The sequence below is a fragment of the Ciconia boyciana genome, chromosome 5 (assembly GCF_034638445.1).
Source record: "Ciconia boyciana chromosome 5, ASM3463844v1, whole genome shotgun sequence".
NCBI lineage: Eukaryota > Metazoa > Chordata > Aves > Ciconiiformes > Ciconiidae > Ciconia > Ciconia boyciana.
The window spans coordinates 80,684,040-80,711,669 of NC_132938.1; the positions used below are offsets into that span (position 1 = coordinate 80,684,040).

The 27,630-nt window shown below is 38.0% G+C and overlaps 1 protein-coding gene across 1 annotated transcript in view; it reads left to right on the forward strand.

Annotated features, from left to right (window-relative positions):
* LOC140652532 (bifunctional heparan sulfate N-deacetylase/N-sulfotransferase 3-like) overlaps nucleotides 1–22,170 on the forward strand; it is a 33,038-nt gene extending 10,868 nt beyond the window's left edge. Inside the window, 5 exon segments of the mRNA XM_072863415.1 lie at nucleotides 14,382–14,555; nucleotides 14,760–14,930; nucleotides 17,964–18,066; nucleotides 21,244–21,353; nucleotides 22,045–22,170. Coding sequence (XP_072719516.1) covers nucleotides 14,382–14,555; nucleotides 14,760–14,930; nucleotides 17,964–18,066; nucleotides 21,244–21,353; nucleotides 22,045–22,170 — 684 coding nt within the window.
* The last annotated feature ends 5,460 nt before the right edge of the window (nucleotides 22,171–27,630 follow it).

Here is a 27,630-nt window from a genome sequence, read left to right on the forward strand (position 1 = left end):
TGAATCCAGCCTGAGCCCAGGTAACTGGGCTACTCCTTGTGGTAGACGTGAAATCCAGAACATCCATTTAAAAATAAAACCTGATGAGTTCCTGAGAGAGTTAGAAATTATGTCTGTAGACTGATCTGGGCCTATATTTATCTGTTTGTGAATTCTTACTGCTGCTGTCTTCACGGGTGCTCCCCTGACGAACCCACGGCCGTCTCACATGTGCTGTATCCCGCAAAGACCATCCTGCTGGTCAGAAGAACTAGACGAAAGCATTCAGGTTGGGGAACTATTCTTTGTCATTGTTCTTAACACAGTATTTCAAATATATCCCCTTATACTAGCAATAAATAACAGTGTGTCATGTATGCTACAATGTACCAGGGAGTAATAGCAAATCTAACAGATAATAGATCTCTACATCTGTCTCAGAGGGTTTCCAGTTTCAAAATGGAAATGGCAGAACTTTATGTGATAAGCTACAGTGATTTTCCTTAATCTGTAAGGAGGATAAAATTCCAGGAAACTTGCTTTTCAAGAGTAGCGAAATATTTTTAGGAGCTTTTTTTTTTGAAAGTAAAGAATGCTTATTGGCATTATTTCACATGGTACTAAGGGGAAGCTTGCAATTACTTGAGGACTCTCGGGTGAGATGACGAGAAGTGCTGGACACCACAGAAACACAGGTGGAATTGTGTATAGTCCAGAATGGAGGATAATGCAGAATTTAAAAGTGGAAGGGCAAGAAGAGAATAAAAAAGAGGTCATCTACTTTTAGTAAAAAGAAATATGACTAGAAGCAAAACTAACTGTAAAGAAAAGAAAAGAAATGTAAGTACATTAATAAACTTCTCGGAGTTTCTTCATTTTGTAAATATCATTACGCTTTCCATCTTCAGCAGAGAAAGATCTGAAAAACAAAGTACATGATCGCCTAAATGACAGTACTGCTAAACCATAATGACAGCCTGGCTTTTACAAGCAAGAAATGAAGGGAGCAGAACTGCAACCACTTTCATTTTCTCTGAAGGAGATTCATCATGCCACCCGAAATATCAAAGATTAAAGCAATAACTTGTATAAAGGATTTATACAGTGCTCATCAAGTGTAATAACGTAAACCAAACAAGCTAATCTATTACAGCACTGTAATCGTTTCTACTAGGAACCCCGTACGAGGGGGAAGGCTTGCCACACGCTGCAGCCTGCAACTATTCGCCAGTTGGAAAATGCTTTTACTCCAAAACTGCAGCTTCCATCTCCTGTACAGGGAGCTGTGACAAACATACGAGAGGCTTTGTGACATACGTAGAAGAGACTTCATCTGCTTTATGAGCCATATAAAAATATGATTAAATGTGCTGTCCACTAAATGGGAGCAGCATCAGGATTCCAGCCAAAGAGTAATAGGATTAATCTCAAGAACATAAAATACAGTATTTTTGTGAAATGTGAATCTCCCTCTCAAACAACTGTAACAAGTGTGCAGCTTTTGCTTTTTTCCATCATATCTACTTAGGCTACTCTTGCAAACATTTGATTTATTCCTATATTTCTAAAATAAATGAGTATATTCATTTCTGCTGGTTGGGTCACCTACAAATAAATTGGCTTGGCATACTTTCCAGTGAACTGCTTTAGGAAGCATATCACTGACTCCAACTTTTTGTCAGGATTCTTGACTTTTATAAGCAAAAACAACAATGGGAAAAAGCCCTACAAAAACTGCAGTAGTGAGGTAGAAAGCTCTGAGTTAAAAAAGAAGTTAATTTCCTATTAAATCTACCTTTTGGTAGATTTTGGTAGATGTATCTTTTAATTATTAATTGCCATCTTTATTTATTTAATTCTTGGGTGCCCTAGGAATACAATAAATGGGAGCATGAATGATAAATGGGTTTGTGAGAGAAATTAGATGCAGCCAATTTCTTGTTTCATTTTTGGTAACACACATCTGGGGAAAGTCCATGAATTCAAAGACGGCTTTGCCCAACTAAAGGAATGGGAATCAGTTTGGAGCATTTAGACTTTGATAAATCCAAAGACTTTGCATAAAAAGATACTTCATAGTTGGTATGACAAAGCTATAAAGACCAATGCCTTGCTTAATAGAAGAATCAAATTTTATGGGATGTAGCTTCCAATTGTAATAAATCCACCTTTTTAAAAAATATAAAACAACAGTGCTACTTATCATTACTGGAGTTACATGCATTATGATACAGTTAACAGTGTATTTCCTGTAGTGATATAGTATCTGAAGTAGTTTAGTTTTGTCTTTATTACAAATTCTGTCCTTTTCTTAGGGGAAAATTGTTCTCCCAGTTCTCCTTTTTGCTTCTCCTAAAATTTTGAGTTGGTAATAGCATTTAATGATAGTCTATTACTTCTGTTTCACTTAGAAATAAGGCTTGAAATAATTCATTTTAATGTGTACCCTCATTTGTGTTTCGTTGTACCCAGGTTGTCCCTAAATATCTCTAGGTTTCATTTAAACAAGGAATTATAAATGTACAGGAATGTTCACTTCCACTATTCAGCCGGTGAACTTTATTCAAAAGAAACAAATACGTGTATGACAGGTTGGATAACAAAAGCATTTAAAGCCAGTAATCTTATGTCAGCTTTTTCCCCTTCATTTAAAATCAGATTTATTGTGTCCGTCTTCTTTTCTGAGTGGTTTACATTAATATGGAATGCTGGCTACATTATGCAGCCCTCCCTCCAGGATTTGTGTTCATATCATAGGTATTGCTTCTTTCAAGCTTGTATTTATTGTGTTAGATTATATTTTATGTGTCCATAATACAGGAGAATGTGGACTATAATGTGACCCTTCTCCCTTTTATATTACAGCACATCAAATACTTTAGCACTGTCTGCACAAAATGCACAAACACAGTAGACTGGTATTTATTTCAGCATGGTTTTGTGCAACGTGGGGGTACTTTCTTTGGAACACTGTGGTTGAGATGCTGTAAGCTGGTATGGGTTAGGATGTCATAAAGCTTTACCACAGAAGGGATATTAATTTAGCCTAGGTGGCATCCTTTGGATTTGTGCTGAACGTACACATGCGGATCCATTTTGGAGGCTGTAAGGTGGTTTCAGTAGGGAAGGCACAAAGCCACAATCAGGCCAAGGCAGCGCTTTGAATCAAACCTTTCTTTTGCAAGGAGCTAACTGAAGGGTCCTTCTGCATTGCCGGATACCCCTAGCGAAATATAGGGTGTGTTTAAACTTTTTACCTTGGGACAGAAATTCTCTTGTTATATGTAAGATTTATTGAAATGTTCTACATCTAAAATAGAACTGCAGCCAAACTCAGGACAGCAAAACAGAGAAAGCAAAGCTGATAGCTTGCATTCATAGGTAACTTATTCTATTGCTGAGTATCCATGTACTCCCCTTATCCATGTAGGGGGAAAAAAGTAAATATTGATGTTCAGTTCAGAACAATGTTAAACCTTTTAAATAGTTTTCACCCATAAATCACATCTGCTGCAGTGTTCCCTGCGATGTTGCAGAGAATGGACTGGAGAAATACTCTGTCAGTTGAACGCAGCTGTTGAAAGAGGTTGCTAAAGCATATAACAATGTAGCCACTGGGATCAATTTTTATCATGCGCAGTGATTCAAAGATATTCAATAAGTCATTAGCAAGATTAATGAACTCTAATAAAAAATGCAAGCTCCTATTCCATATTTTACTCAGCTCACTGTAGCTTAAAATTGCATTTTATTATTTTATTAGACATATTACTTAATTTTTCTCAAATTGGTCATTTTATTTAAGTTGAAACATATTAAATAGATTTTTTTTCCACAGAGGAATAGGATTTTCAAAAAAATTGACTTTATATAATAAAGTACCCTTATAACATAAATAGGTATCTAATCGATAGGCTCAAGTCTGCTCTATGCAGTAGCATAAGGCTTAGAGTGAGGCTTTGAGACTGGGCCAGTGCATAATTGCACTACCTTACAAAAGTGCCTGGAGTATAAGGAGTGTTATATCCCAGTCATATATCACCCAGTGAAGATTATTTCTTTTGGTGACTTATATGTTGCCAGAGCCCTGCTAAATCTCTATTTAATCGCTCTCAGCCCTCCTGTTCAAGAAGAAAGTATTGCCTTTGCAGGAGCTGCTTCATTCATTCCCTTATGCAGACCTTTAGCAAAAGAGACTTGAAGCCGTTTACCCTGCGGTGAGAAGGGGTCGGATGCGAAAGCTGCTGCAGCCATTGAGCTACTCGAGTGCAAAATAGGAGAGACAATAGCGAGAGCGACAGCAGAATCTGGCTCAGGGGTTTGGTTTTTCTTGTTAATGTCATAAATTGTAGCCCATGAGAAGATATTACTGTAAAAAGATATTCATAGAAACACAGCTAAGTGTGTTCCAGTATGGAGAGAACCAGCTTTCCACTGAAGGCAAACCAGCTTGATGAGACCTTCAGTACAACTTGTCTAGGTGATGCTATACGACATGGAGAGGCATATTTGTTGCTCATGGTAGCAGTTGTGAGATTGCTGAATTAATGAATGGGAAGTGACTCAACAGAAGTCAATAACAGAATAACAGAAACAAGTTACTCTTTGCCAGTGACTAAGAGTGAAAGAGACTTAATAACCATCTTCCTGCATCTGTATTATCCCTGGCCTTATTACTTCTCATCTAATCCATTTTTTAGAGTATTTCGTTTGGTCTAAATAATTCAAGCTTTGTGCAGCATCTGAGAAGCTGCCTGTCTTTCATGTCCTACTACTTAGTGCTCTTCCACAGCAAAATTTCTCTTAAGGATTTATTGTAGCCCTACTACTTTCACATACTTTTGTAGTAGGCTGTCTCTGAAGACTATCATTCTTTTAAACTCCAAAAACCAAAGAAAAACCAGGTGCTAGTAAGAAAAGTTTGGTGGGTATAGTGGCCATTCTTTCAAAATGTAGTTTTCAATTAGTCAATGTCCTGGGAGTTTCTGACGCATCCTTTCATGCTCCACTGTGATTCTTCTGAGCAAATTCACTGTAGAGAAAGTGCCCAGTGTCAAAACACAGTTGGTTACCATTTATTTCTCCTTTTGTGCAAGTTTTACTTAATTAATAACTACCTTGAGTCTTCTTTTATAAAGCTTTGCTCTGGAGACGAGATCCAAGATAGTGTATTTTTGTGATTTAAAAGTTAATTTAAAGGACATATAGGGTGTTACAGCATGCAGGAACAAAGCTTGGTGTTGATTCATATAAGTCTTAGGTCCTGGATTGATTGGTTTAATAACATTTCTTAATAAAGTAAACTGAATGCATCTTATTCCTGTGGGCTCATGGGATAGAGAGTAGGAAGTTTCAATCGCTTTATAACTTGTTAGCTTTGACTTCGCAAAGGGTATTAGAGTGCTATGCTTTGCAATTATTGTTTTATACACACAGCCCTTATTTGAAAAGGCATCTCCATTACACTTGAAAATGCATATATTTACAGGAGATAAGTGAGCTTTCAAATTTAGCTATCAAGTGCAATCTGGGTATTTATTTGAACACTCCATTTACAGCAGTTCTTTGTACTTCCAGTGTTTTGTCTATGGGCTTTGTGGTCCTGAGGCGGTACTTCAGGAAAGCATCTTACTAGAAGGAGATGATTAATAGCACACTTCAGTGATTGCCTCAGTTATGAGTTAAGTTAAATGTTTGCTTCTTAGTAAAATCTCACCAAAAAAAATTTCCTTTCTTTTCAACATACACTTACATTGTTCATCCCAATTCCATTCCACTGTTTTGCCTCACATGGGAAAAGGGAGACTTGCTGCAATGATTTAAATATTATGATAAGCCATCTGGGAAAGTGCTGACTTGTGCCAAGAGTTAATTTATTGGATTCTTCTCAGAAAACATCTAGAAAAGCTGCTATTTTATGGATTCTGGGAAGGCCTTTAAGAGGTGATAAATGTGGGCAGTGACCTTCAAACTAGAACTGATTTGGGATCTTAAACCTCATTAGTTTTCAGCAGAACACATGCTTCCAAATGTAATGAGGTGAAAATCTCCTGTCTACTTGAAGTCTGGACATGAGAGAGATGTGTATTTCATCTTACTGAGAAACTCCAAAACAAGTTTCTTACTGAGAAACAACTGTCCCTCTAAACTTAACAAATGCTATCTAACGTGTTAGGTGGAGCCCTGTGAGATTTCAAGCGTACGCGATGAGGTACAAAAAGATTCGTTTCCAAAAGTGTTGTCTTTTTGCACTCTTCAAATGTATGTGAACGTGGAGGGCATCAGCTCCTTGCAGCATTTTGCAACATCAGCTGAAGCATCAGATGCTGTGCGTACTTACGAACGAGGCTACAGATAGCGAACCTGGGAAATGAAATACGGAAGGTGCTAAACTAGGAGAACACTTCTGGAGGAGGACGAAAGGAGCACACACAGGCTTACTTGGCCGAGGCAGGTGATAAGTCTGCCTCTGATACTCATTTATGGCAAAGCCAGCCTTCCTTTCTCATCGATATGAATTTCTGGAGTTCACACTTGTATACTTTCTGTGTATCAGAGGCTCATGGGAGAGAGAAAAAATTCATACAAAACATGTGACTTGACATACTTCTTTATAACTTATCTATGCAGATATATTTAATTCTCTAATTACAAGATTCAGGAAAATTATTTTGTATTTTCCCAAGGTCCTGAGAAGAAATGAAGGTAAAATGTACAACCAACATGGTTCTAAACAGGTAACGTACAATTTTGGTTGATTCTTACCATGATCTCATGTCTTTGGGAAGAAAAGGTTCTATAGTTTGGAATGAAATTGTTCTCAAATTGTGCTATGGTTTGGGAACAGAAATCATTAAGAATTTTTTGTCATTTAGAGAAAGAGAATTTAGGAGTCACTTTCTTGGCATCCTCTGGAAGGCCTTTGGAGAATTCAGATACAAGCTAAAATATGAGAATTCAAAGTGCAGAAACAAACAAGTAAACAGAAAGGTACAAAGCAGAATGAAAACCCAAGTTGAAAACAAAGAAGAAAAAGAAAATATATGTATTCTTGCTGTTTGAGGTCAAGCCCATTGTATCTATTGTTTTGCAGAACTTTCCCAAAGAACAGTTTCTTTCTGTTAAAATATGTCTCCAAAAATACAGTTAGAATCAATGAAGAATAAAAAGGGCTGTGTGTAGAAATCATCTGGCTTTTAGCTTCAGTTTAGTCACCTTGCATATGCCACCTTCTACCAAAGATTGGGAAGCTTTTTAGACTAGAAAGTGTTCCTTCCTCCTTGCTTCTTTCCTGATTTAAGCACATGGTGTCTCCCCTCTGCCACCCTGAAAAAATCCTCCCAGAGGAGATGATCGCTTTGCCTTGAGGAGGAGCATAATGTTGCCTTCTCATTTCTGTTGTGCAAAAAGCTGAGTACACAGGGGCACGTACTAACAGCAGAGTAATGCCACAAGCCTTGGAAGAACGGTTGTTTTGTTTGTAATTTATTCACCAAAAAGGTCAACTCCAGACACAACATCTGTTTTCCACCACGATCCTGATTTCACCAAATAATTTTGCATGCTGCTGAAGGTTTCAGGAAAAAGACAAGATTAATTAGCTGTTTCAGGGGACTTTCAAAAATATTCTGAAATACTGTTGCAATTATGGGCACATAGCAAAATCATTCCGGATGAGATTCAGCTTGGTGTCTTACAAGAAGACGCTTGGGAAGAGATATCATGAGGCGAGAAAACAGCTAGCTGGAAGGAGAACCATTATGGGGTAGGATGTATACGCTTATTAAGTTGGACAATTAATCCTTCAGTACGAGAAGGATACAACGTGAGTTTATAGCCTAAAAATGTGTTAGTTAATATTTATAACGTGCATCCATCTTTCTCTGTTTCTTGGCTGTGTGCTTCACCATATTGGCTGGTCTCATAGCAAGTGAAAATGATTATATAGAGCAAAGTGATTAATGTCTGTTTGGGACAATTGGAAGGTTATTTTCGTCCTTTACAATGCTGCTTTATGTACAGCGTACATGCACAGTACATGAGGTACTCTACTAAAACACAGATAGATGTTTTATTGATCTCCGTCTGTTCTACTTCACTAACTATGCCTATTTTCAGTGAGGCATAGCACCAGGATAATCAAGTATGCATTTAATGTTAAGAGTGCACGTAGCTATCTAGAGAAGCTAGGTCTAATGAATTAAAAAAAAATAGCAGACTTCTAAAACTTATGGTGAAGAGATGCAGAACAGGGGAAAAAAAAAATATTCTGAGGTAGTGAGGTTAAAATGATTTAAAGCACATTGGAGACCTAAAAATAGGAGTTGTCATTTAAAATGGCAAATGCAAATTGTACTCTGAAATGAAAACACATCTAGGCACGTTTTGAAAATGAGAGTTGTATGTTAGAACATATATATGCTCTTGAAAACACTCACCCAAACTGACAGATTTTATGCAAAGCAAAAATAAAGCAAGAAGAGAGAATTATTAAGTAGAATGGTGAGAAATAAAGGGCTTGTGTCTGTATACATTTTCAACATTTTTTCTACTGGGACTTTCTATATACAAATGTAACTACTTGGTAAATATTAAAAAACAAATGCTTGAGCTGGCTGGAAACTCAAAAAATGTGATTAGAATCTGATTAATTATTAAATAACAACTTTAGTAATATATTTTCCCTGTAGACATAGTTACAGTTGATATAATACATATTAAGATAATTGAGAAAAGTGTGTCTTTATGTACAAGAGTATACATATTATCCAAATGGATTCAGTTAAACCCATATCAACAGTCAGTGTCTCAAAAATTAGGAAATAGCTGATATTAGCAGTTCGAGGGCATACTTAATTTATCCCCACTTGGATTTTGGTAATATTAATTGCATAGCCATATTCTTTTTTCTCTAGAAAATATCGTAAGTGTACAGTAATTCTACAGTAAGTTGAAATGTATAAAGGGGAATGAAACTAAGTAAACGAGCAAAAGAATAAAAACAAAGGACAATGATGAACGCTTTAGTTAGGAAGTGGACTCATTCTAATATCTCAAGATCAGCTGTTAGATTTAGTCTTTCCTTTATATTTTTCTTAACAATCCTGTGAAAAAGTAAAGGGAATGTGAATTAAATTATTAATTAAATTCACAGTTCATACTGTATTGTGAAGTGCTAAGATAACAGTGTTGAAGAGAAATAAATCCGTTAAACTGGATTCAATAAAATGAACGATAGTGAAATGCGTTAAAATCCATGGTTTCCCTTATTATTATCATATCATGGAAGCCACTTATGTAAATGCACCTGAAGTATCCGAGCAGCTGACAACATAACAGTTCCTGGGAGGCATTTTTACCCCCTTTTAACAGAAGGGGTATTTAAGACATGGAGATACTAAGTTATTAGCCTAACGTCCCACTGGAGCGGAGATACGAATTGAGATTTCTGTGTTCCAGGTTAGCATCTGGAGCACAGAACTGTAGAGGGAGACTTAGTATAAATCTGAGGGGAAATGAAGACCTCCTTGATTGTAAGGGCATTCATGATATTTTTAATTTTCATTGTACTGTGCCAGAATTTGGAAAATCTTTAAGAAAGATGGTGGTCTTAAAATTACAACTGAAGTATGCCATATGTTAGGATTTCAATGAATATAATGGTGGAGTAATTACATCTAATAGGGTTATGTTGGCCCAAAAGGTAGTTAAGTGCAAGTCTAGCATAATGAATTGTTCTGCTTAGGTCAGGTGAACTACATTCCTGCTAAAAATAAGTGCAGGTTGGGATGTTAAGAATGAATACTAGTTTCAAATTCTAAGTATTTGTCAAATATGATTCTATAAACATTTTAAGTGTTATGCCACTTTGGATTATTTGTTTTCATTGCTTTTTTGCAGTGATATTTATGTAGTTTTTCAGAGATGAGAAGATAATTAGTGAACACTGTTACACAAAACGTAACAGGAACAAATTTATGCATAATCTTAGTGTGAGAGCAATTTTGAAGTCTTGCAAAGGCATCTTCTTGTTAGTTCTTGACTACCCAAGTTTAGAGTACTAGGAGAGTTCCCTGAGTTAATTCTTCATTTCCTGCCACGTGTTATCATGATCTGAAAGCATTACAGTGAGCTCAGACCTGTCATTGTGTTGGAGATCAGCATCTTCGTGACCCGTTTGTCCAGCTGTGGCAATGACCAGCTGGGGTTTATACTCTCTGTGAACCTATCCAATTTTTTTCAGAAGTGGACCAACCTGAAACTGTAAGTATTATTGTTTTAGGAGCAGTCAGTGTCTCAAAGTCCTAGTCCTGCAGCTGCTCTGATTCTGTCAGCTAGAGATGAGAATACCAGGCAGCTCTGTCTGGAAAAGTGTATGTAAGATCATATTGTTTCCTGGACATCTATACCCATTAACAAATGGGTATATTAGCAAATGAAAAAATTTTGGAATTACTTTTACCTAAATCTCTAACTAGAGCTGATAGCAGTATTAAATTTGTTGTGAAAGTATGTATTTTTGAAGATATTTCTGTTTGGTGGGAATCATACTGAATGCATTTTCTAATTTGTGACTATTTTTCATCAAGATTCATATATGCACTTATGAAAGGAACGGTTGATCTTTTGCATTAGAGAAATGAAATTCGTACTAACAAAATCTATTTGAAGTAATTTGAATACTTGTTATTGAACAACTTACATTTTGGGGAGTAAAAGGCAAAATTTGTTCAGCATCTTCTTCACTGTGACTCAGACAGAAGGGACCTACCAGCAGGATGTCAGCTGCGAGGCTGAGCAGTATTACAGCACTGAGCAGGTGTAAGTGAAGAGTTTCTACAGGAAGAAATTCAGCATTTTTGAGATTGGAAGACTGCTCGCCTGCAAATATAGTATTTTTCTGTTAGGATCCATGCAGTGATAAAAGACATCTGGTCAAGGAGAAGAGTTCTGACCAATTACTCAAAATTCTTGTAATAGGACCTCAAAAAACTGGTAAGAAACATGTGGGAAAGGAATTTAACTGTGTAGGATGTAAATATGTTTTAAAAGATTTTTTTTAAGCATTGAATTTGGCAAAGGAGTTAGTATAGTCTCACTGATACATAGAAAACTCAGTTGTGTTTTCCTCCTAGAGAGCTACGATACACTGTTGTTGGATTACTGGAGGAGGAATTTCTTTAGTAGTGTGCATGTTTTGATAATAATAAGCCAAATTTACTCTAAAACATATGTTCTGATAAAGCCTCTCATAGCATAATGTATGATATTCAGTACCAATTCAATGCTTCCAAGATTAAAATATGCCACTCTTAATTGATATATATTTTGAATGTATCCAAGTATTGTGTTGGTAGACTCTATTGTTTATGATATGAATATGATAAAAAAGGAGCACTAGCTCTCATAGCAAAAGTGAAATTGATTTCCCTTATTAATTATCTTGAGTGTCAAAACAAAGGAGAAGGAAAAGGAGCAAGGTAAGCGGTGAAAATTAGAGATTTAACATGTTCATGTTAATAGTTTAAACTATTTGGAGTAAAATTTTGACATAGATGGTTTATATGTTCAGACCGTAGATTTTCCATTATCAATGTCAGAATAATTACATTTAAGGAAAAATAGAATAAGTGTGTTGCTCTTGTTTCTTGAGACTGACTTGTTTTATTTTTCATTTTCAAAAGGTGCTGCTACTCTGGACTGGTTCTTAATGATCCATTCTTCAATTGCTGGTAATATCCATGGATCAAGACCCTTTGGAAAACTGCAGGTTTTTTGATGGGAATAATTAATGTAAGGGCATTGGCTGGTAAGAAAATTAGTTAAATTTAGCAAATTGATAAATACTGCATCTTTTTGCATCTGCTTTTTTTTCTTTTGTCTTCATGCTAATGAGACTAATAGTGCTATCTGTCTACATGAAAATGAGAAGGATTGTTCTCTAGCATAAATAGGTACAAGATGCTATTGAAGATGCTTGTGGCCACATGTTTCTCTACTACCACCACCATTTGGATTTTTGGTTTTGCAGATTACAAGTTGATAGCAGTCTCTGTCAGTAACACTGTTCAAATCCCTTGGTTTCGTATACCTCTTGTCCATTTTGGGAAAAGCACTATTTTTCCTTTATTACTATTGAATTTCTCCAGCATTTCTGTTTTGAGGAGTTGCATGAATAGAAACTGCATTAGTGAGCCTGACTGCAGAGGTACATAATTCAGTATAGCATCAGCTGTAATGATCTTCGTTCACTTATTTCAGAGGATGTACCAAAAAAAAGTCCAGGAAACACTGTAGTTAATGGTTTAATCTATCAAAAGAGATGTTTCCTCCTAAACCTTAGTGATTGAACATTAGCTTGTATCTGCTTCAGAACAGCTGTTGTTTCTTTTATACATACCCTACAGTAATTGCATAGTCCTGCCATTTACTACATAAGTACCCACTCCTCCCTTAAATCCTGCAAGTTCACGCTGCCTGAGATAGCTTTTCTTTCCCATTTAACTCCCACCGTTTTGCCGTGCCAAATCTTTTATACCCAAGAGTTTAGATTTTCCTGCCATAGCAACCAGGTATGGTTATTATGTGTTTTGTCAATACCTTAAATAGCAGGAGCTATTTGTGTCGAAGGCATTGAAAGTCTTTGGTGATTTTTACAGGAAAAAGCAGTGCTTAGTCACAAAGCTATTATGAAAATTACTTTGAAGGATGTATTCTGCGAGATCCAGTGCCTTTTGTTCTCACAGAAGGTCACCAAAATGTGCAAAATGAACTAACATATTGAAAATCATGTCTTTATGAAAAGTAGTAGGTCTGAGAATTACTGAAGTAAACTGGTGTGAGGGGTGAATTTTTGTATTGGATCAAAATATTGTAAGTCAATATATGAAGGAAGAATGTACTAAACTGTATTATAAAATGACAATTAATACTATGCAGTAATGAAGCTCTAAGTAAAACTGCTCCAGTAGCAACCGTAATTATTCCATAAATTAAAGAAAAAGATGCTTGAGAGAGCATGCCTGGCAGGCACTTTATACAATCAGGCCATTTTAACTGCATTTTTCTTATCAACTGTACAGTCCATGGGTGGTAATGGTTTCTAGGCAGGCGCAGATTTTTTTTGAGTTATGTGTACTCTGCATTTTTTTGATGTGTTGTGTAAATATTCAATTTACTAGTTAGTTAATAATGATAAAAAGGGTAATTAAATAAAGGTGCTGGTTTGGTATAATTAGCACAGCTGTTCGTGGCTCCATTTCAGATACCAATGATGTTTATTTCATGACAAACATATAAGACAGAACGGAGCTGTTGGGATTAGCTTGAGGATTCCGATCCCAGGAACTGCCTCACCAGCATTTCCTTGTCAGAAATCAGCCAGAGGCGCTCACCAGCAAGGAACTGGCACCCTTCGCTCGGGCTGCCCATCAGCAATAGTTGGACGCTGTTGTCAGAATTGTGCAAGCAGGAAGGAGGCATCGCTTAAACAAACCAACCAAATCATCGCAGCATCCAAAGATGCTTCTGACTTCTTAGGAGCAACAAGCCTTTGTGTACAGATTTGAGGGTGGGAGGTGACAAGTGAGGAGGATGAGTGATTTCACAACATTGTGAAAACATTGAGCATCAGCGGTAGGAAACAGGTCAGTCGCAGTCAGTCAGCTATTATCTGAAGACTTGTGGGGTTTTTTCCTCTTTTTTTTTCTTTTTTTTTTGGCTGGGAGAAGTGGGCTAGTTTGCGATTGGAACCCCTAGCTTGAGTTTTGAAGCTTAACAGATTAGTCTTGTCTAGTTGCAGTACCCTGCAGATAAAAAGCATCATTCAGCCAGCCCAGTCTCCAATAATTAATACCTGAGCTTCATAAATACCTAATTTTATCAGTGCTTCTGTGACTGTACATGGTTGAAGTTATAAGCTACTCTGGGTGTAGACTATAAATAAACTGGTAATATTAACTGAATGTGATGTAAATCAGGGCTCTTTAGAGCTCATCAGTGAGCAGGAATCAATATTAAGGAAATTGTAAAATTTCAAATATTTTTTGCGCTGATAAATTGATTACTTTGGGCTCTTTTGGGAGGAAGCGTAGCATAGTAGTTCTACTAGCACTGGAGTGGAAATCTGGATATCTGCTTTTCGCCTTACTCTGCTATAAAATAGTGACAATATCAGTAACATCATATATTTGCTTGAAGCTTTCTCTATAAACACAGTCCTAGTGTTTTTAGATCCTTACAGTCTCATTTCAGTTAATGTTCATCATTTCCATGCACAGATAAATATATCCTGGAGATACATCCTACCTATAATAAATAAATAGAAATATTTGTAGTTAATAGTTTTGGGATTAGAATAACTCTGCTTTTTATTCCATATTTCTGTCTCTCACTTGTCTAAGTACCTGGAATTTTTCCCCATTCCAGTCAATGCAACAAGTCATTTCCTCTTCAAGAAAAGTGCCAATTATTTCTATTCTGAGAAAGCTCCCAAATGAGCACCTTCTCTGGCCCCCAAGGCCAAGATTATCACCGTTCTCACTGATCCATCAGATCAGGCGTACTCCTGGTGTCAGGTATAATGATGTAGCCTCTTCTTGCTACCATCCATTGTAGTTTTTCCCCTACATGGAACTATCAGAGTGCAGTATGACACCTACCATGCTACATCTGGAACAGTCGTGTTTGTTAATGCCACCCACTGAATACATTTAGCACCGTTGTGGTACTGTTACGACACTCCAACAGTGCATTAGGATTTAAAAACAATTTTCCAGCAGCACCAGGGTGTGCTTGAGGATCCAGCAGCCCTGAAACACACCTTCCCTGAAGTGGTCTCAGCAGGATTGCAAATCCCAAGGGAGATACAGATCCTGAAGAAGGGATGCCTTGAGCCTGGGAGGTACAGTACTCACATAGGAAGATGGTTATCTTGCGTTCCCTGCTTTCACGTGAGAAATAGAGAGCTAGGTCCTGTAAGTTTATTGAAGGTCCAGCTTTCCAAATTCATCATCTAGTCTGGGCTGCTCTTTTTCACATGTAGATATAATTACCCACACATAAAATAATTCACATTATTAAAAATTTGTGTCCATCTATTATACTTAATTCTAGTGCAGACTAGTGGCTTTGTATGAATGCTCAGGTCAACAAATGAGGCTTTGCCTTCTGTGCTTTCTGGAACCTGGTGACCTTCTTCTCCTTTTGGTGACTAGAAGAGGAAATAAAGGTCCCAAATAAAAGGGTGTGCTGTCTTCCTGACATTAGGCAGTCTGTATGACCATAACTGATGACGGATATGGAAATTAAATCCCAGACTGTGAAGGAGTCTGTCTCTCTCCACTCACTGTTGAAAAGCCTAATGAGACTAGCCTCCTAATTTAGGCAGCCATGTTAGACATCTAAGCCTAGACAGAGCAAATAGTCCTGATAATGGAATTTAAATATATGATAAAAATAAGAATGGCTAAAGAAACCGACATCAGAAGTAGTCTGGTGGGAAAACCTGCTCTTAGCAAGTCTAATCAATGCACACCGCAATTGGTATCCTGCACCACCTATGCTAGGGCTCCCAATATTTTTCATACCCAAGTGGCTGAAGATACGGCAGCAATATTAGGAATTACTGCAAAAAAATTCAAAGGCAAGGAAGGAGAGGATTGGGAAAAGAAAAACCTTGTTTGTGATGTTAAAGGCTTTATTATATTTAAGCAACAGCTGACAGAATTTGCATTTTGTTGGGGTTTATTTTATTCCCCCATCTGTTCTACCCTTTTCACTACATACTTTCTTTTTTTGTTTTAAATTCAAGTTCTGATTATAATGGAGTTTTCTGAAAGGCTTTGAAGAAAACATATGTGTTGATGAAAGAAGAAAACTTGTAAAAATAAAGGTTTTTGAAAGTAGAAGTGTTTTTTAGTCAGAATATTTAAAGAAATGTAGAAAAAAACCCCCGATAAAATAATCCAAAAATACAAAGACATTGTAATAAAGGCAATTTTGATTTCTTTAAGAAAATTCTTCAGAATTAGTGATTCCTCCTGAAAACAAGGAAAACCAGATTTTTCTATTCAAAGTAATTAAGTAATGAGGCAGGTGCATATACGTTCAAATCACTCTTATATACCACTTTTAAGATGCAAAGACTTTCTCAATTCATTTGTTGAAATAGCCTGTCTTTTTTTCAGGACCTGACCCAAAACTAATTAAAATAAAAGGTAGAATAGCTCCAGTAGCTGATAAAAGATGTTAATCTGCTAATTTCTCTTAAAATGAGTATAGGGAAAAAGATTTCAGACAAAAGGACGTGAACAAATTTCAGCTAACAGGAAATTTTGAAACTTTGTGGTTCAGAAATGTCTGCATACCAGCACTTCATTATTGCTGGCAATGTTTGCGTAGCTTAGAGGTGTGAACCCCTATTTAAATGCATATTTCCTGAATAGTGGGGTTTGAAAGTCTGTCAGAAAATCAGCCCTCTTAACACAGCATTTAAATCTGTACTCAGCCTTCAATATTGCTGAAATCTCAGTGGGACTTAAACTTACGCTTAAATGCTGTGCTTAAGAGAAATTTTCCGGAGGAAGTAAGTTTCTGAAACATGGCCTATAAAAGCTCTGAAAAACAGCAAAGCACCTTTGTCTTCCCATTTCCTGAACCTCAGATCAATTATAAAAATACTGATTTTTAAAAGTTGTTCGGAACGAGCTATTTGTCTGTCATGCGTGTGACACGCGTGTCAGTCACATTTCTAGATGGCAATTTGAAAACCAACCTGCAGAAGCAGCTACGTTTGTCATAAATTTAACTTGACAGCTGCTCTGCAGGGCTTTCAATTAGGATCTTTTGAAAAAAAAAGAAAAAGAAAAAGAATGAAAGTGTCAGTCCAAATGCGATGAGCAAATGGTATTTTACGGGAGACCTACGCATACTGCTTTTTGTTCAGACTCCATGACAATCAGGATCCTGCAATGCCAAATGTGGGATAAAAAGCACTTAAAAACCCCTCATTATAGAGACATAAAAATACCTGCTTTTGCCATTTGAGGGGATGCGTACGTTGGATGCCGGGCAACACCTGAGGCCCGGTGGGCTTTCCTGCCAAGCTAAGGGACGAGGACAGGAGGTAGTGGAGTGGATCTGTGACTCTACTCAAATAATCCCACCTCTTCCACTTAAAACTTTGTACGCTCGATGGAGGAAGTTTTAAAAAAAACCCCTCCAATTTCAATGTTGGCTGCTGAAAGCTTTGCTTATGAAGCGGTGGGAGCTCACGTGCCTGGAAAGAGGTAAAAACCTCAGGCAGGGTAAAAGCTTTCTGTGCCTCAAGTGCAAACTGCTAAGCGGTGTTGATACAATAATTTGATCAGCTTGTCGTAGCTGCGGTCCCTGGCAGCTCTCCTCCCGCGGCTGCCTCCCAGGAAAACCCTGGCTGGTTTTTAAGTCACAAGTGATCACGTCTGACGCCGCGTCAGGATTGCCACCACTGCCTCTATCACTTGTGGTAAATGTTATCTTCCGGGCTCCGGAACAAGAAAGTTTTCTTGTGAAATGTGGAGAGAAAATTTATAATTAAGTTTCTAGCTCGAGAAGTGGTAAAACTATCCTTGAAGCAGTCATTAAATGGAAATTGATTCAACGATTTCTGCCTGAATCTTCAGGAAGCCTTAAGCAGGGCGCTCAGTAGGTGTGGACGGAGATGCCTGAGTCTGGTTGAATGAAGGACCAGTTTCTGAAAACACGTTGGCTCTATATTCATCACTGAAACGTAAGACTGGAAAACAGATAAAACCACTTAGGATAGGCACAAGTGGAGAGTGTACAAATGAGGACAAATAACATCACACACACACACTCTTTGGCTACGTACCACACCAGCATTCCTCATCTGCTGCCTCTCTCTTTCTCTTCTATTAAAGCTGCAACTGTGGCAGCTTAACCAGGTATGTGCTAAATTTGTTAAAGATATTCTTTCCTTTTTACAGCTATTAATTATAGATGGGCAGCAATTGAGAAATGATGCAATTATAGAAATGGATGAAGTTCAAAAGTTTGTTGGAATTTCTCTGCATTGTAATTATTCTGATGTCTTCTTGTGATTTGTACGATGATTATTTTGCAGAAAAAAGATTTGTATGGAAATGTTTGCGGACACCATTCAGCATGGGACACGTTGATTGGGGCTGAAGCTGATGGTAACTTACAGTCATCAGATCCTTATGGTGGATGTTCAGAAACTCTGAACAGCCATTCCTCTAAGGACAGGGTTTTTTCTAATTCATGAATTCTGAACTTCAGGTCCTTCCTGGGTAGCTAGAAAATGTCTGAGACTGTTAATTGCCAAATTGTCTCACTGCACTAAATCTCCAGCAAACAACCAGTGTAAACTAAAATTTAAAAAGAGCTAGACTAAGAAACAATATTCTCCTTTTGAAAATATCAAGAGATTTTTTTTTCAGAATCCATGTTAATTCTTTAAACCAACTATTTCCAGTTAATTCAAGACATTGAATTAATGGAAATTAATTCAATTCAGTTAATTCATTGACATTTCAAGAAAGGAAGATTTTAAATTAAGCTTTATTTTCAAAGTTCTTGCTCAGCTCTTAGTATCTCACTATTTTGAAAATAATGGTGCCTGCTGAGAGCCAGTAGTTACAAGCCACCATCTTTTGTGGCAAGACTGAGAATCAGAGGCTGGAAGAATATGGGAAATGTCATTCACTTATCAAAATAATTGGTATATGGCTATAGTTCTGAGAACGTTGTAAGAAGGCAGAAAAAAGGAGAGATCATTTTTCCCCAAAGACTCACAGAGGGAAATCTGACCTTTTTGGAACCGATACCAAAATTAATGTTAAATACAACAGGGCAAGCCAAATAGTTGGCAAAAAGAGCGAATACAGGTAAGTAGTCTTATTTTAAAATTAACTAGAAATCTGTCAAAGAATACAAGCATCAAGGAGGACTTTTAAAAGTAAGAAGGCATCTAATTTTGTGACTCTATACATCTTTCAGGTTAGAAACCCATCACTTCCATGTCCTCAGGAACATCTTTGTGGACTTTTTAATGCAGTTGAAAGGAAAAAAAATGAACAAAAACATTAATGATTATTTTCTTTTGCTGTTGCATTTCGTGACTTTGTGTTAGATATCTGTATAAAAGAGATTTTTAGCTGGACCATATATTCAGCTCAGTGATGCTCTTCTGTTTGTGTGTAAAAGTCTTGAAGAAGTCTCAAGTAGCAGAGCTGAGATTTTCCGAGTTACAGAATTTCAAAGTTTCACTTGTTGATACACAGAACTTTCTTGCATTTTCTAAAAATGAAAGAAAGTGAGAAATTAGGGACATAGTTCTGGATCTTGTTAAAAAAGCCATCAGGTATAACCAGATTTACAACTGTCTGTAGACACAGGAACCAACTTCTGTAGCCCTCCAGTATACCAATCCCCTGAGCTCTGCCAGTTCTCAAAAACTGGGTTTGAAATTTTGATGCTGTGAATGAGTTAACCTCTAGAAAACAGGAAAAAAAATAAAGGGGGTGAGAGGGTGGGAAAGTAAAGAGAGATGGAAGGAGTTACTAAATTGCCTGTAAGGTAGTTCACAGGTACCTGCAGGAGGTGGGAAGGTGGCTTCTAAAAGCATGAGAAGAGGACAGAGAGCCCTGGGTAGACGCACTGAGCTGGCACAGCAGAGGAGGAAAGAAAATTTTCCTGGCAGGGAGAGTTATTATGGAAATATATTTATTAGCTCTCCCCTGCTATACACATGTAAGGTCTACTTTGCCCAACCACCCCAGCCATGCTTTTCCATTCTGATGAACTGTAGGCCTTGAGCCAGTTAAGAGTGCCTCGCAAAGCTCCCTTGAGTTGCTCTCTGGAACAGACAAAGCCAATTACAAACAGTTTTGACACCTTCATACTGAGCCAGTGTGTGTCTGAAGGCATCAGGAAGGAAACGGCTCCGTAAACCTTTCCCACTGTCACTCCCGAGCGAGTTTGTCACGTTCAAGGGTGGAAGAGCCCTTCCATTAGTACCATGCCGGCACTCAAAGGGGTGCTTCACACAGTCTGTAACTCAGCACGGTGGAAGCATATTTCATTGACTTGCTTCTCATTAAAAATAAATAAATAAAGCTGTGTGCATGCCCACAGCTGTCTCCTTCCCCCTAAGTTTGACAAGATGAAAGCTTACAGCGAGGCCGTATGATTTCACTAATAGTACTGTAATTGCGTTCTCTCTGCTGATATTCCGAGATCTGAAAAGAAAAATGAGGCATGAGAAAGAACCAGCTGACGAAGTCTGATGTTCACTAAAGAGTGCTTTGTTAAACCAGACATCAATATTTATTGTGCATCTATCTATTTGAAAGGTAAAGGCGAGAGAGCACAGAAACCCTACTATCAGATTGCCATTTTGGATTCAGTTAACTTGTGTTAGATTTTTCCTGCTGTTCCACACCTCATCTTCAGCTGCTCATCACCCCTTCCCTGAAATTACCAGCCTCTCAGAGATGTCAGGGTAACCGCATGTGTAGTCTCTCCATAAACTAGTTTTGCCGAACTGGGGTGTGTTAGATAACCCCTATTATTAGAAGTGCTTTAGCTGTTGAATTCATTTAGACAGAACTGGGTTAGAAGCAATTACCCATGCCATTACTTGACAGTTTGGAGAAGTCTGTAACCTCCAGTAGTGATGAAATGGGCGATGGGATCAGCAGAAAGTAGAGTGATAACCTCTTAATCTGGCACAATGGCTGCCCAAATAGCCTTACTTAGCATCAAGGACCCTACGTGGGCAAGTTGCATTTGTTAATACTGAGAAAGTAATATAATTATTATACCTGAAAGACTGACAGTGTTGCTGTTCTACCTGCTACTTCTTAAAAGTGGCAGAATCAGACTTGCAGTTACGCTCATAATTTCCTGTTACATTAGGAAAATAGTCTTCTACCAAGAAGGGATGCTGTGTAACTCTGGAGCAGTCAGTGGCTAAAACCTCAGCAGGTTACTTTCTTGCTCATTAGGTAAAAAACCCCAGTTGTCGTAAGTGTTTTACTAAACATTGAAAGTAAGAGAGTCAAAGAGAACTAAGATGAGGTAAATTACAGCAGGTTACAGCATCTTCTTTGTGTGAAACTTTCATTGAGTATGTGAGAGAGAATGAGAATGGAAGAGCTGTCATAAGCCATGCATTTTTCCCCATTCCTAACAACCTATTAGTATGTGAACTAAAAAGTGTCCATATTTTTATGTATGACATTATTTTCACATTTGACCATGAGAAGGGGGTTTGGTGTCAGCTGCTAGAAGAAGAAAAGACTAAGTGCACAGAAGAGTTTGAAAACCAAAAATATGTGTCCATGAACCAGGAGGTAACCTTTAAAAAAACACAGAAGTTTTAAACTTCAGTATTTAGGGCACTGCAGGATTAATGGAGCCAGAGGATAGTATTATAGATGCAAATACTATCTAGTATAATGTAGTAAAGTCTAGAAAAAGTCTAAATTTATTTTAAAAAACCCCTGCTTTTCAGTGCAAAGTTGTATTTGCACTTTTAACTTGATGAAGTCTTTATGAACAGTTATGTGAAGGTGAATAGTTTTCCTAATTACACTATATTTTTTAATTTTCTCAGTCCAGATTCTTTCTGTCAAGCTTATCACTGGGCTGTCCAACCTGTGTTGCTGCGCACTTTGGGGCAACCTGTCCCATCCTGACTGAGACAGGAGCTATAGAAGGTGAGATGGCATTGAACATGGAAAGGAAATGAAGTGCTCCTGCCACAAGGGAGACTTTCATACAGCCTAAAAAATAAATATAAAACAAAAACTAATTCATTAGGTGCAGACACTTGGAAGCATATTAGCATTTTCATGTTTACTTAGACTCATGCGTAATTAGTTTAGTTACTGTAAACTTCTCTCAAGGGAATAAATTACTGAAAAAATCCCTTCTCAAATACTCTCTTTAGTGAGGTAAAACAGCAGATCTTAAAAGAACCGCAGCAATCCAGGAGAAATGGCACATTCTCATGTAAAGCATTATCCCATTTTTTTCCACCAGGAAAATGGTTCCAAAACAGGAAGAAAAGGAGTGGAACTCGAAGAAGAAGAGGCTGCTTCTGACATTTTAAATCAGTATTTAAGCATGGAGGTGGTAGGATATTGGCTTGCCTCTGAAGGTGGCTAAAGGACACATGAAAACCAGGCAAAGATACTAATTTCGCTTTACAGTTTCTTCTAAGCAACATAATCCCATGTATGTCCCACTGGCAATATGTACTGCCTTGCATATGTCTGGATTGATTAAAATGTAATTCCGGGCATTAAGTATGGTACATTACAGAAGGGTAAGAATAGTGAAAGATCCGATTCTGGGTATCTTTTTAAAAAAATTCCATGTGTTTCTGGCTGATAATTCTGCCTTGAAGAATGACAAAAAAGTGTTCTAAAAGTTATAGCCCCCTCCTATTTTAAGAAAAACAATTAAACACAAACCTAGTCTAGGACTTACTGAGCGGAGCACCTGAGCACACACCTAAGACCCAGTGACAAGAGCGGCATTTCAGCAGATGCGGTGAAGTGCTTTGGTGGGTACAAAAATTATTTCTTGGGCTGAGAGCAGTGGCAGGAAAAAGGAAAAAAAAACCTGCTTGTGAGAGGGCTGCATTTCTTTGTACTTCTGTGTATTACATTTTGTAGTTGTGTCCGAGTTCTGTGAACAGATGTGTTTTTATAAACTAAATAAACAACCCAGAGAGCACATAAACACCTGGGATGGCTAGCAGGCGGGTGGTCATCTGTTTGAGCCTTCAATTGCATTTTCTCTATAATTAGTTGTCTAATTGCTTGTGCAGAGTTGTAGCTAATGTATTTACACATGTAATTAATTATACTTTTAAAAAAATCAAACAACAATTTGCAGTTGTTTGTCCTTTTTTCTTCATTTGGGGAATGTCAAACTATCACACTACTGAACTATTGTCGGTTTTATTTATGGACTACATTATGACTCCATTCTGGATATGTCTGTAGAAGGACATACGATACCTAATTATTTCTCAGGCTGAATAAGGAAATAATGAATATCAATTGCAACTAAGTTCAGCATTGTGGCCAGTGGTAGACAGGGCAGGAATACCTCAAGAGTACCTCCAAGGCTGGGGAGAGAGCTGGGACATGCTAGTTAGCCATGATTTCCATTCTATTTTTTTTAATCAAGAAATGGGCCCCATTGACACGTAACAGTATGTTCAGCTTCCTGAAAGCTGAATTTGCAGGGGGAGCTTAGACTTACTAGTTTCGTGAGACACTTGGCAAACTTCTGGTAGTAGGTGAAATTTCAATATTCACCTGTGAGAGAACTCTGATACTACGAGGCGCCCAAAGAACAGCTTTGCAAACGTGCCTTTCTCCTGTTTGTGTGGTGTAGAAGATGGTGTTCACAGTGTTAGTAAGTCTGAGACCCAGGGCAGCTGCGTGTTACCTGATCCCCAGATGCACACCCTTGTGTTTCTGAAGCCATGGCTGCTCGGGGCTCTGGCTGAGCCGCTGTTTTCCCTCTTCTCGAGTCTTCTTCTCTCATCCATGTTTAAAGCTCTCTTTGTGCTTTCATTTTTGCTCAACCCCAGGATCCCTGTGGACATGCCCTTTCCCCCTTCCTGCCGGTGCCAGAATGTGGATATCCCTCACTGCCCATTCCTCCCACATTTCCTCCTATTTCCTCTTTTGTCAGGCATCTGTGAAGCCACCACAAATCCCGCCTTTCCTTCCCTTTGTCTAGGATATGTCATCCTGTGGCCAGCACTTTTAACTCCACTGTGACAGAGAAGAGAGACCGGGCAAGCTGCTGCTCTGTTATTCAAGCTGCACAGTAAAATCAAAGGCACATAAAAGAGAAAAGCATCACTAACGACTTTTGCAAGTCTGTCCAATACTAATGTAACTTGAAAAGAACTGCAATTCTGTTTTGAAGACCACTTGAAATGTTGATCAGTATTTCTAGAATTAACTGAACTTTGGGGAAAACTCACAGGGTTTACAGATTTTGGTTTTGTCTTTAAAATGGTAAGCCACATTCAATCTGTGTTATAGTCTGGAGAGTCTGGGTGAAAAACAAAGACTGAGGAGGGAAGCTCATAATAATTAAGATATATTCCTGGCTGCTGGATGATTTCCAGGACAAATGGCAGGGAACTGATATGTCCATGACACTGCGAGGTCAAGTGCATCCTCCCAAACCCATCTGGCAGTAAGTAGTATTAAGAACACTTGTTATTGTGTTCAATAGAGAAGATTAAAAACTCACTGTATTCTGGGAATAGGAGTACTCAGGTTGCAGACTGAAGATCTTGGGGCATAAAAGGGAGTAGATACTATTCTCTGCTTTAGTCTAACACATAAATGCTTTATTGTGGTCAAACTCAACTCTTGGACTCAGAGTCGGTATCAAACAAATCAAACTCAGAGATATCAAACAAAAGCAAAAAGAAACCTCATCCAAAAAACTTGCTGAGTAGATAGATGGAGTTTCACAGGGCACCTTTGCATGGACCAGTGCAATACTGTGCCAAGAAACTGGCTCAGGCCCAGAAGGTGGCCGCAACCCTTGGCATCTGCAGGGGCCGTGCCAGTGCCATGGCCAGCGCTCCTTCTACAGGAGCTGAAGAGATGCCACGTCGTGTACCCACAGCATGTGTGGGCTACTCCAAAGGACATGGGTAAAGGAAAGAAAGCCAAAACAAAGTCTTAAGCCGCAAATAATGAAACATCTACAAAAGGTTGGGATTAGGAAAAAAATGAAGTCAGAAGTAAAACTGGCAGGACTAACTCATTGAAGTACTAAAAATGAGGACTAGAACACCATCCAGTTAATTCCTTCTGGCAGACCTATCAAAATTAAAAACACTTTATTGCCAGTTCATTGTCCATTGAGTTTGTAACTTTAGTGACAGATTAAGGGTGAACAGTGGTAAGTTGCAGAGCTTAGCAGGTGTGTCAAAGGACCAGCACTCACAGACTGTGAACCCGGTAATTGCAGTATAATTAATTTTTCATAGCTTTAAAATATGACATCTATCATCTCAAATGTAAATTTACCTTTATTCTTAACTGTTTATTAGTATAGCCCCACTTTGAGAATGATATGAATAAATAACAGGGGAAATTACTTCTTTAACTTGTATTTCTCTGGCTTAAATCTTATAGTTGTACCTAATATTAGAAATAATGAAATATGAAAGTCTACTCTTCGGAAAACTATCAAAGAAAATTAAAAAACTGAACATGCAAGTCAGCAGACAAAGAAAATGGGCAGGTTGTAAATACAGCAAAAGGAAGTATGCGTGAGCAAGAAGTCGGGCTGGTCACTGGTGATGACTAGAATTAGATGGTTTGGGAAGAGCTCCAGAAATTCTGCAGTAGGCAGTTAGATTCACCTTTCAAGAGGATTAATTTCTTTCAAACTCTTGTTACTCAGAGACTCCAGATCTGTAGTATGGGATTTTATATTCTTTCTAAAGCTGTTTAATGATGGTTAAGAGTTAACTCTGAAGGCTCTTATTATCTATAGATAGATCCCATTCATCATTGAAGCCTGCTAAACCATTAGCTTCAGTAATATGTTGCAGTAGTTAGATGAAAACTGCCTTAAGAATAGAAGTGAAAAGGAGAACCTTTAGGAACTTAAAGAACTTGGGATTGATTTTCATATGTACTTAGCTCACAATGACACTGGCAAATAACATTTCATGAGAGAAAATATAACTAGGTCTGAGCACCCAAAAAAAAAACCCCAAAAAACCTTGCAGTGATTTCTATGGACTTTAGATCAGGAATAAAAAGAGGAAACAACAGAATAAGATGGCTAAAAAAAGATACTGGCTTTCCAAACTCTGAAATAGCTCCCAGCTAACAGGTGAGACGATAACAAAGATGCTACACAGTAGCTTCAGTGGTGTGGAAAATATGGAGAGCTAGATTAATTTGCCCAAACCCAGGCATCCAGCATCAGGGGAGATGCTCTGCAGTACATCAGCGGGATGCTGCCGGGGGATGAGGGACCCACGCCAGGGGTACCATGGGCCTGTGTCCATGTGGACCTCAGGGGCTGTGTCCATGTGGAGCCAGTGGCCACCTCCTGTCCCTGGTAGAGCCAGAAGCCACTCAGAACAAGAGGAACTCAGATAATGTCCTCTGGTTATCTGTATATCAGACTAATGATCAGTATTAGGTGATACTAAAGAAGCAGTTTCACTGCAGTAAGCAGCTGTGATTCCCGTAGGTAAAACACTGAATGAATATTCTGCAGAAATTTCTGCACTTGATTATTTCAAGCTGTTTACACAGTTAGATGCAAAATCAAATACAAGAAGTTGATTCTGTACTGAACTATTTACCTGAAGCCATTTGGTGATGAGAGCTAATACTCATTACTCAAGGTAAAGCTCATTGCATTGCTTCATTTCTGTCATTATAATGAAATACTGCTTTGCTTCAGATATGAAGTGTGGTATAAGCTTATCTTCTTTCTGACAGATTTTCTTCTGGATATAACCGCTTCTTTATGCCATTCACCACTGCACTGTATGTCTTATTTTTTCTCTCTGACTCTCTCTTTTTTTTTCTCTTTTTTTTCTAGTTTAATTAATATGGTCACCTGGCTTATCAGAAGTCACCTGTGCAATATACATGAATCACCTTTTTCAGCTGGTAAGCTTATTTTATGTAGCAGCTTGAGGCATTGTGCAACAGCACACAGCATTAAAATAGGGCTGGCAATTTTCAGGGTATTAATCTGCTGGCCTAATAGAATAAATCAGAAGAGATTTGATAAGATAAAACTTTGTTCTTTCGTCCCATTTCCAGCTGTAGGATTTCAAAATGCTTTGGCTATGGCTGCTTTCAGTGATGGCTCCTTTCAGTACTGGCTCTCCAGGCATCCTTATTCCAGTCTCTTAGGTGGGGAAGCCAAAGGAGTGGAGAGGGGAATTGTCTGAAGCCATAGAAAAAATTTGTCAAAACTCAGCATAGAACTTTGTGATATTAACAGTGAAAGGTCTCGCCTCACTTAAAGGCAACTGTCTGGGGACTGGCAAGGGGGGCAGAGAGACAGGACAAGTGTGTAGATGTAGGTTGTAGGTATGTGGGTGTTTAATTGATGAAAAGCCTCAATTCTGTAGCCAGAGTCCTGTGAAGGCACATTTTGTGTATCAAAAGATCGTACAGGTTCCAAAAAATCTTTAAATTATTTAATTAAAAAAGAAGCTATAGCTTTAGAAAACTGGTTTTTTAAATATATATAGTTGCAGCTTCCACAGGTTTAAGTGGAGAATATGGGGAGGGTTGGGGGGGACTGGAGAAGTCAGCCATGACCTTGTTACTTGTTACTTTGAAGATGCAGTCCCCACTTTGTGCCTGCCTAACGCAAGTCACAGTGGGAAGATGAACGTTTTGCCTGCACCATAACAGCTTTTGAAAAGTCAGATACCTTGGGCTGTCTTGCATTATTTTTATTTTATAATTAATCATTAACTGATGCCCTTTATAAAATAAAAATCAGGCACAGCAGCTGGGGTTATTTGCCTTTGAAAAGCTGTTACTATGCACACAGCATGCCTTTCTTCTTGTCACTAATAATATCACAAAGATA